Consider the following 16418-nt stretch of genomic DNA (forward strand, 5'->3'; position numbering starts at 1 on the left):
GCTCCCAGGTCCAGTCTTCTTGGTCTTCTTTTCCAATTGAGCTGACCTCCTACCAAGACTGCTAGTTCTGTCAAAGGGTCATGAGGATTCGAAACGTCAACTCTTTTCTTCTCCGCTGATGCTGCCAGACCTGCTGAGTTTTTCCAGGTAATTTTGTTTTTGTTTTGGATTTCCAGCTTCCGCAGTTTTTTTGTTTTTATTCCTGCTATGTTGGCCAAGCTACACTCCAATGTATAAACACAAGCAGAGTCCCTGCTTCTCAGCCACGCTGCTGCCAGCAACTGATTCTGGATTTCCCTGAGCCTCAAATCTTAGCAGCATGAAGCTACCAAACTCAGGGCTTCTTGGAGTCCCAGCCTCCTCAGCAGCACAGAGCCAATAGCAGCACTTCCGCTGCATGGAGCTGACTCTCCTTTCCGTCTGCCTCCAACTCACTGTTCACTAGCTGCTGTTCGCTGACTCTTGAACTGACCTGTGATATCTCCCAAACAGGGTTCATCCCCCTGCCCTGAGGCAGAGTCAGATGTAACCACTTGGAACATTCTTAAATGTTACAATCTCCAGTTAACCCAAGGGTTATTTCCACAGGTGCTAACTTACAAAGAAACCAGACAAAAAAAAAATCCAAAAAAATATTGATTTCATCACAGGAGCAGGAGAATACAGCTTGAATAAAGACTTGGGTCTGACAAGGGTGAGTCAGAGGGGTATGTGGAATGTTGTTGAGGGAAATGGAAGAATGGAAGAGGGATCCAAAGGAGATTAGAGGGTGAGGTCGGGGACATGGAGGAATGAAATGACAAGGAGACACATGCAATCATGCAGTAGGGGAAGCTTTTCAGTGGTGAAACCTGCTGTCAGCTGACAATGCAGCAGATACAGGCAAACCATTCTCCTGCCCCCTTCCCTCGTGCCACAGAGTTCAATTAGGGAAACCGCTGACCCAACAGCACAAAGCCAACTGTCGCACGTCACCTTTAAACAAAGGTGAACCACAAGATTCTCATGCGCTGCTGACTTAATCTTGAAGGCAGGACGTTATTAGAAAAGAGTTTTAATATAATCAGTATTCATGGCATGCAAATGCATTGCAAGTAGGAACCTGCCATAGGACAGTGTGAGGCCCAACCCACCACCAACAAGCCGCTGACTTAATCTTTGCATTTGAACCTGCCGTGGGGAAAGCAAAACTTCAGGTACCACCTAACGAAGTGACTGCACTCGCCATATTTCCCACCCTTGCACATCCCATTAAATCCCCCCTCAAACTTGGCTTCTAGGACTGACAATATTGCAATGCACTCCATCACAGAATGTCTGGTCTCCTTGGCCCTTTCTCCCATTTCTAACCCAGTAACAGAAAAGGACACTATTCAATATTGTTTGTGGTGTGGATGTAGATTTTGGACAAAGGGCTGGATATAACCTCCCCCATCAATAGTTTTGAAGGCGGGAGGCTCGTTAAATCCAGTGCACCACTTGCCTGCCACCTACTCACCTGCCCCTGCCACCACCGCAATTCTACCAGTGAGATCGAGGCGGGGGAGTGGTGTTGTTGGGCAGCCCACCCACCAATGGGGCAATTGAGGCCTTTAAATGGGTAATTAATTCCCAATAAGAGCCTCATCCTGTTGCCACTGGGATTTCAATGGCGACAGGAGAGGCCTGTGCCAAGCGGCCACCCCGAATCTTGGGCCCATTGAAGGCCCCACTCCATCACCAAAGTTTTAACTTCCCAGGTTGCCCACCCCCATCTTAAATGCCAGTCCCCCGATCTCATTTATCCTGCACCACCCCCCCCTCGCCCTTCTTCAGGGCCTGCCAGCTTGGAACCCAGCGAGACACTCATACGTACCCAAATTCCGATCCAACAGCACACACCTCAGGCTGGATTTTACACTCCCCAAGCAGGGACTGGGGGGCAAACCATGTTAAATCCAGTGGCCTACCCACTGTCTAGCTGCCTGCCCATTCCGATCTGTCTGAAATGTTGCGGAAGACAGGGGAAGCATTGGGTGGCCCTCCCACCTTTTGGCCAATTGAGACTATTAACTAGCCACTTAATGGCCTCATCCCATCCCCATTGGTATCCAACCCGCAACAGGGAGAGGCTCACACTATGCGAAAACTCAGCACTTTTAGCTTTGCCAGCTGCCATCAGGCAAGGATTGGGGACCTCTTTTGATTGTACCCTGGGCCCACTGGAGGCACCACCCCACCCCCCTCAAAAGTCATTACACCTCCCCCACCCTTACCCCTCACCATGGCCTCTTGAACCCAGTCCCCCAACTCTCTCACTCCCCTACCTGAGACCCCTGACCCCAGGTTTAGCTGGGCTTTTCGGTGTGATGGGATTACCTGTAATCCTAGCATTGGCCACTGCTCCCAGCTGCTGAAACAGATGGCCAGCGTCTCTCTAAGGGGCGAATTCCTCCTGAGAAAGGGTCAGAAGTCTCGCCTTAAAGTAATTAACACTGCTGCCAGTGTTACTTGCTGTGGGGCAGCCTTTGGGATCGTGGGCAGGCTCCCCCATCATCCCCTGATTTTTTGGCCGAGGGTCCCGGGGACGATGGCATCCCATAAAATCCAGCCCCTCAGTTCTGTACTGCTGGAGAGTTGCCAGTTTCTGATTGATCAGCCGCCCTCTGAGACAGGAATTCCTATCCCTATGAGGTGGAACTCCCACCTCCAGTCTATTAACGTCCAATTGGCATTCCTCTCGATGTGCAAACCCCTCCCCCCCACCACCCTGGCGATGGGAGGGTGGGTGGGATGGGAGGTTGTGGAATGGGGGTGGCAGCGAGGTGTGAGGAATCTAGCGCCTTATATAATTCAGCTCAATCACCCAGTGGTGATGTTATTTTTATCACATACAGCTCTCCATTTGCATATTCTCATTGTTTCTGCAAAAGGTGAAAATAATTGAATCTGTCAGAATTAAATATGGCAAATCGAAGGCACAGTGGAGAACAGTCATTTCTTTCACTTGGGGTCTGAGATGGTTTGCACAGCCGTCAAAAGAAATTTGAGGTTATCTCTCTCCCCACCCCACCCCCCAGAAATTATATTTTCACTTCTTTTTGACCCACAGTAGAAACTCAAGTGTCAACAGGTTTTTTTCCCCCCATCTAGCAGATAATTTGCTGATACAGTTAGCGCTTCCAGGTAACTAATTTATTTTTGAAAAAAAGGGGTGAGAAATGATGGGCTGAGTGGTTGTGGTGACTTTGATGGTGATCCTTGGACTTCACTGCATTGCTGAGGGTCTCCCAGCAATTGTAAAATATCTCCTTATGTGGCTTGCTAGATTTCATATTTTGTTTTATAATGCTCCTTAGGACATTTTATTACGTTAACGGTGCTAGGTAAATGAAGTTGTCGTTGCTAGGGTCAGATGAAGGGAGGAGGCTCGTGTGCAGAATAAACACTGGCATAGATTAGTTGCATAGAATGGCCTGTTTCTACCCAATAAATTCTATTTAATTCTATGTGATTTTATTTGATGTGCCTTTTTTTTTGTGGTATGCTTAACATAACATGCAGTCGATTTGCCTGCTTACAATATGTACACTGGTGCTCAGGGGTCTACTCCACAATCTCTACATTGGAAAAGAGAGTATCGCAGCTTCCGTCTCCTGAGGAAATATGTGTGATTCCACTCTATGCTCACCACTACCTGCTACAGAACCCTGATGGTTCTGTTTGTGCACTCAGAATTCCCTATCCATTCATTCAGCTGCCTCTCCTTCCCCCAAGACACAAAATAGAAAGGTGATGGAGTGAGTTGAGACCCATTAGCCTGTTCTCTGCTGCTGCACGCTGAGAGATGCTGCCCCTCTGATGATCATCTACATGCCTGAGATCTCTTTTTGCAGATGTGACTGATACTGTAAGCTGCTCACTGACAGTCCCCAGAGCAGATAACCATCATTCCTGAATGGTAAATAACTCAGAGGCACTTGTGTGAAAACAGTATATGTCACATGATGAATCCACTTTCAAATTTAGGTAAAAACAAAATACCGAGATTGTTGGAAATTTGAAACAAAAACAGAAAATGCTGACGAAACTGAGCAGCTCTGACTCCATCTGTATAGAGAGGAACAATTAATGTTTCAGGTCAAGGACAGTTCTGATCACAGCTCTGGCACTAAGTATTTCCAGCATTTTCTGTTTTCATTTCATTTTAATGTATACTGCTACAGCAAAGCAGTACACACCAAGGCCCAGGTTTTCACCATGATGGAGAAACTCGCCGTCATGGCGAAAATAATGGAACTATCTGGAAATCTCTAGCCCCGCCCCCAAACACAGCACTTCCCATTTTCACAGGGGTAGAAATGGGGGCTGGGTATGTTTCACGCACGTGGGTTTACAGAGGCAGCTGACCATTTAAATCATCAGCTGCTTCCACTAAAGTGGGATCTTGGTAGCATTGGAATGTCAAACCTGCAGCTAAAATCTGGACTGATCTTGGTGGATTTATCTGGATATTCATGGTACCCCTTTGGGGAGGAAAGGTACCCCTTTGGCTATGGTCTTGGGGCAGCTTTGGTGGAAGTAAGGTACACTTTGGAATTGTTAAAATAAGGCATAAATATGTATAAAAAGTGCATAACCTAATTTCAAACTAATTGGAGCTGTCAATAGACCTGTCAAAATCAACTGTCAAAACTGTCAGAAGCACCTGTCAAGGGTACCAGTAAAATTCATCTGCCAAAGGGAGCTGTCAATGCATTTACAAGTCCTGCCCTTTAAATCTTTGGAAAATAATGCCTAGAATGTTAAATAAATTGATTGCTTGCTATTTCACTATATCTGTTGACATAAGCCTGACATTTCCATTGCTAGATTAGTGCTGAATGTATGATATAACAACAAATCATTATGACAGTAGGGTCTCTGCCATTTCACAGTTTGATTTACAGCTACAAATGGTTATAGACTCTGAAGTGGGACTATGAATTCCAGTGCTTGTTGTTATAAGAGATTGTGCACTTGAATAATATTTGTTGTTAGGGCTTTATTTAGTTGAAGAAATGTAAATGTAAATCAAAAAAGGCACAAGGCTTGAAACATATTCCTTTTGTTTGCGGAGAATGGATCTCTCAGTGTGAATGTATATAAAATAAATATGTAAAATAGGCCAGAATCTTTGGGTGTGCCTGAGGGGACGGGCCCTGCTCACCGCCGACGTGTAAAATGACGTGCGGTGATGTCGGGTGTGTGCCCTGACATCACCACACATCATTCCAATTTTCAGTTCGCCAGGCACGCACCAAAGTCGACTGTGCGCCTGCCGAACTGTCAAAGGCCTATAAAGGCAATTTAAATATCAATTTAAATATTTAATATAGCTGCCTGTCCAACCTTAAGGTTAGTGGGCAGACGAAGAGCCCAGGCGGCCTTTGCATTTATCATGGGCAGGATGAGGTGTCGTGAAGGTTTTTAAACTTCAATAAAAATTTTTGATAAAATTCATAGATATGTCCCAGCTCATGTAACACTGTCACATGAGGGGATATGTCTTAAAAATTTTTTTCTTTCTTTATTAAAATTTTTTAAAATCAAACTAATCTCCCTAAGGCAGCTCTGTGCCTCAGGGAGATTTCTGCGCTTATTCGCACACATGCGCAGTTCCTGACTCAGCCTCCTCCCCCCGTCCGCAGAGGGAGCACTCAGCACTTCCAGGTGCGCGTCACGCTGGACGGGTTTTAATTGGCCCGCCCACGTAAAATGGCGGCGCGCAGCCAATCGCAGGCAGTGATCGGCGGCGTGCCCGCCCACACCTACTTCTGCCCAACCCCCCCGACAGGGAGAAAATTCTCCTCATAATATATATAAAAATAAAACTGTATCTGAAACTGAGAAATAAGCAGAAGAGAGCCGTAAGGAAAAATATATACACATATATATATTTAGTAAATGATGATATGGCTCTAAGAGATACAGGGACAAACTTTCTGTAACTATGTGTATCTATGTGCCTCTCCTCTTTTTTGGTGCATCTGGAAGAGCTTGCTTCAATGGAGCAAAGCATTAGAAAGTAATCACAGAAGAAAACACCCACCTCAGCATAACCCAAACATATACAATGACCAGGCTCACCCCCAGCAGCAATATTTTGCTCCAATAAATATGCAGTGTGACAACTAAAGCAGATGCAGACACAAACCAAAAGCCTGAGTTTCTGCTCCCCCTGTGTCACACTTGCACCTGCACCACCAGCACAGAGGAGCACAACATCAGGCCATTTCTTTGTAACTTAGTGAAGATTTGGTGGTTCTTGTGCTACTGAGGGTGAGGAGTGGGTGTCACCGTGCAGAGAAATCACCCAGGTTTCAGGAGTAGATATGTCGAGAGAGATGAATATTCTGTGAACTCGCTCTCTCGTGTTTGTGGACTTGGAGCAGCACCTATGGAATTTTCCCCAAGGCAATTAAAAGGTTAAATTTATGATGGCATGGATTGGATTTGATTTGATCAGTGGGCCATTGGCCTTTTCGTAACATTTTACCTTCTTAAACTATTCTACATAAAGATCTATTTAGTTATGGAAAGCCCATAAGAGTCATAACCAGCATTTTTTTGCAGGGAAACAAGACTGAATCTCCTCTAAGATGACTGGACTGCTCAATTGCCACAGTCTCGTATTATAAATGCAGTATGGTTTTTTTTAAAAAAACGATACCCTTTTGTCACTGTCTCCAGTTCTTTACATGGGTATGCTTCATTGCTAACAAGATTCAGCATGTTTGATTGAAGCTACAGTGGAGGCACCCGAAAAGAATTATTCCAATATTGTTTTCTGTTCCATTCTTTCTAGCCAGATCATTGAATCGTTACACTGATTTATTTTTCAGTGTTTGTGCAGAACCTACTGCATCCACATGCTCACTCCACTAAGTGCTTGCTCAGGAGGATTTTATATGGTTCATTTGCTTCCATTCCATTTGTGTACAGTATCTAAAGCATGAAGGAACTCCTCAGTGAAACACTGCTGATAGCCTGCCTGTCACTTCTCTTACAGGATTACACGATAACTATGTATTTCCAACAATACTGGAGGGACAAAAGGCTTGCTTATTCAGGGATACCTCTCAACCTGACTCTAGACAATCGAGTGGCAGATCAGCTCTGGGTGCCTGACACTTACTTCCTGAACGACAAAAAATCATTTGTGCACGGTGTCACGGTGAAGAATCGGATGATTCGCCTTCACCCCGATGGAACAGTGCTGTATGGACTGAGGTTTGTGCCATATGATTGGAACCCTCTTTATTGGCCTGGCAATTTACCAATGCTCTTGACATTTGCATGCTGAGAAGGTAGTTTTCTGGCAGATTATATTATGTAACCCCGACCTCAGGCTGGAGAGAAAAAAAGCCTGTCACAAGCACGTGGCCCACTCTGTGCTTTTTATTTCATCTCCCCAGTGCCGTCATCAGTCAGCTTCTATCTGGTCAGGCTGGGTTTGTGAATTGGGAAAGCGCTGCAGTGACTGCAAATTGAAAATGGGGGAGGAATATAAATATGAATATACATGTGAATAACATGCAACAAGACGGAGAAATTTCCCTTGCAAAATAATTAACCATTTAATCTGTGCCATTTATGGAATCCTGGTTTCATTCTCTCCAACTGGAGGATTGTCAAATCAAGTTTTTTTTTCCTATATTCCCAGAATATAGAAGGAGAGATTTTCCGGATCCTGTGCCCAGGGGCACCAGATCAACTGGGCACAAGAAATATCACAAAATTGCACAGGTCGCAGTTCAGGCTTGTAAAGGAACCTTATACTGAAATGAATGGAAAATCTTATAGTAACATCACCACCTCACAAATAAACACCTCAATGTCACTCCCAACATAATAATTCCCATGCTGTAAATAGAAAAAAAGAAAAGGTCCCAATCCCAAAATGGGCACTAATGAAGACAGCCAGACTGCCAATGCTAGAAAGCTGAAATGGCTGTATAATTGGTTTGAAGAATTATGAAGGAAAAATAATCTGAATGTTGGAGCTAACTAGTGGCTTCAGGGAATTGTTTGATGGCTGTTTGCAGATTTTTCTGAGGGGAAGAGAGTTAAAGTAGTAATTACCATGTTCTCAGTGGTAATTGAATTTTTTTTAATAACCAATGATAGCTTTATCCCTGTGTGGATTTCAGCAGTTGTGTTAGAGAGAGATGTTTTAAGGAAGCTGGGATTAGCGAGAATTCCACAAAGCCCACAAAAGACTAATTTCCAGCCAGTCCCCAAAACTCTTTGATTCGCAGATTTTCTAGAATCACAGCCACCCACCCAAAACTACATTTTAGGATAATCAGCCCATTCCCTTACTTGGTCTAGACTATACAGGCCAGAAATTCACAGGTTTGATTCCCAGAGTGTGCTGATGTTGATATTCTTATTAAAGATAATGGTTGATATGATAAAATTGACTGCAATTACCATGGGCTAGGGAGGAACAGGAATAAACTAGCTCAGGTTCCTGCTCCTGATTTCTATCCAGTGCCGCTGGCTGAAAAGTCCTCATGATGGGCTAGGACGTTTGAAAGAGTTCAGCGTCCAGATCGGACATGGGAAGAAAGCGATTTGGTGCCACTAGTCTCTGTGCCAAGTCTCCACCACGATCCCAAACTTGAGCCATTTTGAATAAGGACGACTTGGAGTCAGATCTGGAGCCATAGAGGGCAGCTAATTGAAGCCAATTCCACACTGATTGGAATTTCTGATCGTCAATGCGGGAAGCCCACGTTGGCCTGGATGACGACCATGTGGGCTCGGGGTGGCAGGTTGAGGGGGTGGTGGGGGGTGTGTAGATGCACGATGGACCATGCAAGGGAACCTCCCCTCCACACTGCCGCACCACCTCCCCCACCCCCCACAATGGACGAATGGATCTCTAATGGCCACCAGGTCACGGTTGCAGCCACTGGCCATCTGCTGCCTGAGTTGTTCCATTGGGATCATGGCCAGGCAACAGTGGCTTTTTAAAGAGTAAAAACAAACTTAGCTTTCCTTGTTCCTCACACTCATCACCTTCAGATCGGCAGCTCCCATCTCGGCTGGTAAGGCTGCAGAGCACTGAGGGCTGAACGGTCTGTCACTGGCCCTCCAGCTTCAGTAGGCCATGATGTCAAACCTACTCCCTGGCCTTTAATTGGCTGAGGATTTGAAAATCCCAGTGGGTGTGCTGAAAGCACGCTCGATAAAATCAGCCCCAATTTTCAGTTCCTGACTCCTGATTAAAATTCCAACCCAGGAATATTAGGTACGGTCGATATCAGAATTGACCATGATGGCTTGTGTCATTGATTATCCAGTTGTAAAGCTTCCAACAGGAACAATAGCTGCCTGGGTGAGATAGATTTGGGCTGCTGGAGCCCATGGTACCTAACCAATGCCAAAGTGACCATACAGTGAGAACTCCCTGAAATGGGTTAGTGTGGGTTCATAGATGTGGCTGCTGACCTCAGCTTTGCCGCAATGGAAAAGCAGCAGGATGAAGGACAAGTGCTTCCCTCAGGAAAGGGAGAACGATTCAGCAGAGGGTTCAATCCTGGGCTACTTTTACAAACCTTAGAGTAGCATAGATTAACCAGGATAACCTGAACATTGGAGGATCAGGTCACATACCTATATCTAAAAAAATAGACCAAATTCCCCACAATATGAGGGTAAAATTGGCACCAAACAGTAATGATAATAATATTAATAAAGTCAATCTAAAACAAGGAATGTACTTAACCCTATACAGGAAATTAACCACACCTTGGTGCATTTGAGAGTAAAGTTCATGACTAGGCCATCCAAAAGTGTGCACATAAAGCTTAAAAATTCCACAGTTATGAATTCATCTGTGTTTTCATTGAATTATGATGATCAAATTAGCATGAATTTACCACACAAATAAGGAAAATATGAACATACAACACAGATGGGAAATAGGCCTCCCAGGCCCAAATGGGCACACACACAATTGAACCAGTTCCAAAATATGCAATTCCCTGGAAGAGGCAAAAACAAACAACAAACCATCTCACAAACGTTTTCTCCAACTAAAGCTAGGAATAACCCTTAACTCTTCAGAAGTCAACAAATTACCCTTTGTAAGGATAGATAAAGGGGAACCAGTAGATGTAATATATTTGGATTTCTAAAAGGCGTCGATAAAGTACCACACGTAAGGCTACTTAATAAGATAAGAACCCATGGTATAGGGGATAGTGTATTAGTATGGATAGAGGATTGCTAACGAATAGAAGTTGGGATAAGGGGGACATTTTCAGGATGGCAACCTGTAACTAGTGGAGTGCCACAGGGATCAGTGCTGGGGCCTCAATTATTTACAATATATATCAATGACTTAGATGGGGGAAGTGGATGTACTGTCACCAGATTTGCAGATGATACACAAATAGGTGGGAAGGCAAGTGGTGAAGATGACACAAGGAGTCTACAGAGGGATATAGACAGGTTAAGTGAGTGGGTATAATGTGGGAAAATGTGGGGTTATGCACTTTGGCAGGAAGAATAGAGGAGCTGAATATTATTTACACAGAGAAAGACTGCAGAAGGCTGCAACATAAGGGATTTTGGGAGTCCTTGTGCATGAATCCCAAAAAGCTAACATGCAAGTTCAACAGGTAATAGAGAAGGCAAATGGAATATTGGCCTTCATTTCAAAGGGAGTGTAGTATAAAAATAGGGAAGTCTTGCTAAAACTATACAAAGCACTAACTAGTTAGACCACACCTAGAATACTATGATCGGTTTTGGTCCCCTGATCTAAGGAAAGCTACACTGGCATTGAAGGCAGTCCAGAGAAGGTTCGCTAGGTTGATTCTGGGTATGGAGGGATTTTCTTATGTGGAGAGGCTGGGCAGAATTATCCCCCCATTAGGGGGGAAGTTCAGGAGCAGGCAAGCCTCTGATTGGCGCCGCCAATCGGGGGCATGACGCCATTTTACATGGGCAGGCTAATTATGGTCCGCCCAGCATGACGTCCACCAAGAAGCGCTATGCGCTCCCTATGCGGGCGGTGGGGGATTCCCTAAGCCGAGAGTGTGCTCTTTCACCCGCGTGAAAGAGCACACTCATCTCCCTGAGGCTAAGTGCTGCCTCAGGGAGACCGGTGCCAAATTCAAAAATGTTAAATATAGAAAAATAAAATTTCCCAGACATGTCCCCTCATGTGAGACAGTCACATGAGTTGGGCCATGTCCATCACTTTCAATTAAACTTTTATTAAATTTTAAAAAAACTTATATGAAACCTCATCCCGTCCGTGGATGAGGTTTCACGCTTTTTCTGAAGCCCGCCAGGGCTTCCGGCCTGGCCGCCAACCTTATGGTTGGATGGGCAGGTCCTTTAATGAGTTCAATTACTTTTTAAATGGCCTCAATTGGCCGTTGACAGGTCGGCGGGTGCACAGCTGATTTGGCTACACCCCTGCTAACCTGAAAATTGAAATGATGCGGGGTGACATCAGGAGTTCCGCCCAACGTCATCCCACGTCATTATACACGCCCTACTGCCCGCTCGTCGACCTCAATATTCTGCCCATTGAGTAGGTTAGGGCTGTACTCAGCGGAGTTTAAAGGATAAGAGACAACCTTATTGAAACAGATTCTTAGGAGGCTTGACAGGGTAGATGCTGAGAGGTTGTTTCCACTTGTGGAAGAGTCTAGGACCAGCGGGCATAATCTCAGAGTAAGGGATCACCCACTTAAAACAGAGATGAGGAGGAATTTCTTCTCTCAGTGGGTAGTTAATCTATGGAATTCTTTACCACTGAGAGCTGTAGAGGCTGGGTCGTTAATTATATTAAAGGCTGAGATAGACAGACTTTTAATCAATAAGGGAACCAAGGATTATGGAGAGAAGGCAAGGAAGTGGAGTTGAGGACTATGATCTCATTGAATGGCAGAGCAGACTTGATGGGCCGAATGGCTTACATCTGCTCCTATGTCTTATGGTCTAACTGTGAAAGTCCTCCTTAATCAGGAACTTTTCAAGCTCCCTTTCAGCAGGCAAGTAGTCAGTCCAAACCCACTCCCTGCTTTTCTAACCTGTTTCTGATTGTGATGGTTCACTGTGAAAAGAATGACAAAGGAGAAATCAAAAAAATTCCCTTCATATGAATAAATTATCTACATAAATCCCCATGCAGCTTAGACCAGTAGTTGTTGTGCTATTGAAAATTCCGGAGCAACATCTGAATTTGGATCAGTTCTGTGGTGGAACTTCATATTCCAATTGGGTGAAGTCAAGAATCAAAAATTCCAAAAATGAAGAGATTCAAAACTTCTGTATATCTAAAACTGAACTGCCAATGCTATCAAACCTATCACAGAAGCTAAGGCATTGTTGAAGACAAATTTAATCAAATTTCTCCATCCCAATGAGGCGGCCTAAGGAATAAAAAGATCAGAATGCCTGTGACTAACAACTTGAATTTACATAGCACCTTAAACATAATAAAAAATCCAAGGCACTTCACAGGGGCATTGTCAAGATTTAACATGGAGTTACATATTAGGGCAAATAACAGAGGAAAGTGAGGTAGAGAAGCAGAGAGGTCTCGGGAGGCTACTCCAGAGCTTCAGGCCTCAGTAACTGAAGGCATGGCTGCCAATGGCGGAATGATTAAAATCAGAGATGACCAGAATTGGAGATGTTTCGAGGGTTGTGGGGCTGGAGAATATTACAGATATAGGGAAGGAGGAGACCATGCAGTGATTTGAAAACAAGGATGAAAATTTTAATATTGAGACATTACCTAACCGAGGACCAGTGTAGGTCAGCAGGTGCAGTGGTAATGGATGAATGGAACTTTGTGTGAGTTAGAATACCGGGGTGGAAGATGGGAGACTAAAGACATGCCACGGTATCATTTTCCAGTTAGATCCTTGGGGCTTTGCTACTTGACTTTGAAAGCCCCTTAAAATAAATAATAACCAATGAACTAAGGATTGATAGTGAAATAAAGATTGGAGCAGGGAGGCTTGGTTCTGACCCATATGAAACTTCTTTTGAAAACCTTTTTTTGTGAATCAGTGGAGCTTTTCGAACTGTCAGCACATTGAGAAATAGGTTGAATCTAATAAGAGAGTCACAGGGGTACCACAGTTCAACAGATCCCAACTTAACTCCAAATACGGTGAAGGCAAGATTTGAAGAAAAAGGCATTTCCAAGGTCACCTGCATGACTGATGACCAAAAAAAAATAAAGAGGGAGAAAATAAACTTTGAGGGTAAACTAGCAAGTAATATAAAAACAGACAATAAGGGCTTCTTTAAATATATAAAAATGAAGATAGAGGCCAAAGTGAACATTGGCCCCTCAGAGAACAAGGCTGGGGAAATAATAATGGGGAACCAGGAAATGGCAGAGGAGTTGAATAAATACTTTGCATTGGTCTTCACAGTGGAAGATACTAATAGCATTCCAAAAATATTAAATTATGAAGGGGTAAAAGAGGGGGGTAAGAAATTAATACAATGACTATCACTACAGAAAGAGTCACTAGGGAAACTAATAGGGCCAATAAGTCCCCTGAACCTGATGGACTGCATCCTAAGGTATTAAAGGAAGTAGCTACAGAGATAGTGGATGGACTGGTAGTAATCTTCCAAGAGTCCTTAGATTGTGGAAACATCCCAGAAGATTGAAAAACTACCAATGTAGCACACTTATTCAAAAAGTGAGAGAGAAAAAAACCAGGTAACTATAGGCCAGTTAGCTTAACATCTGTCATTGGGAAAGTGTTAGAGTCTATTATAAAGCATGTAATAGCAGAGCATTTAGAAATGCATAATATAATCAAACAGAGTCAGCATGATTTTATGAAGGGGAAATCATGCCTGACAAATTTATTGGAATTCTTTGAGGAGGTAACAAGCAGGAGAGATAAAGGGGAACTAGTAGATGTAATATATTTGGATTTCCAAAAGGTGTTCCATAAGGTACCACACAGAGACTACTTAATAAGATAAGAGCCCATAGTGTTGGGGGGTAGTATGTTAGCATGGATAGAGATTGGATAACTAATAGAAGTCAGAGAGTTGGATGAGGGGGGCATTTTCAGGATGGCAACCTGTAACCAGTGGAGTGCTACAGCGATGAGTGCTGGGGCCTCAATTATTTATAATATATATTAATGAATTGGATGAGGGAAGTGAATGTACTTTTGCCAAGTTTGTGGATGGCACAAAAATAGGTGGGAAGGCAAGTGGTGAGGATGACACAAGGGCCTGGACTTTTCCTCTGGTAGGTGGGCTGGGCGGGAGTGGGCAGGGGCAGGCGTGGAGCCGATCGCCACTCGCAGTCGGCTGCACGCCACCATTTTACGTGGGTGGGCCAATTAAGGCCCTCCAACATAATAAGCGGCCGGTAGCACTCAACGCTACCTGTGCGGATGGAGGGAGGAGGGATCACAGAGCTGCCTCAGGGAGATTGAATGGATCTGGAAAAAATTAAAGAATCAATTTAAAAATGTATTCAAACATGTCCTCTCATGTGATTGTGTCACATGAGTTGGGACATGTGTGTAAAGGTTGGGAAATTTTATTTATTTATTTTATAAATGCTTCAGGAAACCTCATCCCGCCCGTGGATAAGATTTCCTGAAAAACACAAAGACCACTTGGGCTTTTCGCCTGCCCACCACCCTTAAGGTTGGATGGGCAGCGTTGTTAACTGCTTTAATTAACTTTTAACTGGCCTTAAGAGGCAGTTGACATTTGACATTGGCAGGCGCACAGCCAAGTTCGGCACGCACCCACCGTAAAAATATCATGATGGTGCGTGATGACGTCGGGACACACGCCTGACACCATCGTGCGTCATTTTATGCGTTGGAGTGTCGGGCCCACCCCCACACGCCAACTGGAGGATTCTGCCCAAGGAGTCCACAGAGGGATAGAGACAGGTTTAGTGAGTGGGCAAAAACTTGGCAGATGCAGTATAACGTGGGAAAATGTGAGGTTATGCACTTTGGCAAGAAAAATAGAGGAGCTGAATATTATTGAAATGGAGAAAGACTGCAGAAAGCTGCAGCACAGAGGGATTTAGGGTCCTCGTGCATGAATCCTAAAAAGCTAGCATACAAGTTCAGCAGGTAATAGGGAAGGCAAATGGAATGTTGGCCTTTATTTCAAAGGGAATGGAGTATAAAAATAGGGAAGTATTGCTAAAACTGTATAAGGCACTATTAGACCACACCTAGAAGACTGTGAACAGTTTTGGTCCCCTTATATAAGGAAAGATATACTGGCATTGGAGGCATTCCAAGAAGGTTCACTAGGTTGATCCGGATATGGAAGGATTTTCTTACAAGAAGAGGCTGAGTAGGCTGGGTCTGTACTCATTGGAGTTTATAAGGATGAGAGGCGACCTTACTGAAACATATAAGATTCTTAGGGGGCTTGACAGGGTAGATGTTTCCCCTTGTGGCAGCATAAGGGGTCACCCATTTAAGACAGAGATGAGGAATTTCTTCTTTCAGAGGGTAGTGAATCTGTGGAATTCTTTACCACAAAGGGCTGTAGAGGCTGGGTTGCTAAGTATATTCAAGGCTAAGATAGACAGATTTTTAATCAGTAAAAAAATCAGGGGTTATAGGGAAAAGGCAGGAAAGTGGAGTTGAGGATTATCAGATCAGTCATGATCTCATTGAATTGTGGAGCTGACTGGATGGGCTGAATGGTCTACTTCTGCACCAATGTCTTATGGTCTTAATGGCAGCCTTCAGAAAACTTACACAGAACAGCATTAGGAGCTATGGTTGAGATGACCAATGGGGAGGGGATCAAACATGGTATGACTTATTAGGTGAAATACTTCTTTCTTCACACCAGTACAAAGGCATCCCTGTGGAACATCAGCAAGATAATGAGTAGATGTGAATCTGAGAATCAATAGAGGAACCAAGGGTGTAGCCTCAGGATAAATAGAAAAGTACATGTATAGTTTGAAGCTTGCAACTTTGGCCAATAGTATTCAGTATTTATAGTTTTTAAAATTCTAACTGGAAAATGGTACCATGGAACTTTTTGTAGCCGTGCACGTTGTAGTAATATAGAGGGGTATTTAAATTTATGCACCAGTATTAAAATTTTGTCATTGCAGCCTACAGATTGTTAGACTTCAACCAACTGAGAAGTTCAGATATAAGCAGATGAAGACCAAGAAACAAATGAATAATGTCAAAGATGTTTAGCCCCTATTAATGAATGGCAAAAAATATTAATTCTTTACTAGGTCTAAGTCTGACTAGAAAACTCACTTACTACTGAGCCAACCAGATATTTGAGAAGTAGCCTTATAACTAGGTCCTTTTCTGATCCTTGATGAATAATCTTTTCCAGTGATAGCAATTGTTATTTATGGCATAGCCAAATTTCCAAAT

General features: G+C 43.8%; 1 protein-coding gene across 1 annotated transcript in view; it reads left to right on the top strand.

Annotated features, from left to right (window-relative positions):
• The window catches only part of gabrb3 (gamma-aminobutyric acid type A receptor subunit beta3), a 509233-nt gene that overhangs the window by 411696 nt on the left and 81119 nt on the right, over positions 1-16418 (top strand). The window contains exon 6 of the mRNA XM_041199410.1: positions 7031-7251. Coding sequence (XP_041055344.1) covers positions 7031-7251 — 221 coding nt within the window. The remainder of the gene's footprint in view (positions 1-7030; positions 7252-16418) is intronic.

This window comes from Carcharodon carcharias, chromosome 11, assembly GCF_017639515.1.
Source record: "Carcharodon carcharias isolate sCarCar2 chromosome 11, sCarCar2.pri, whole genome shotgun sequence".
NCBI lineage: Eukaryota > Metazoa > Chordata > Chondrichthyes > Lamniformes > Lamnidae > Carcharodon > Carcharodon carcharias.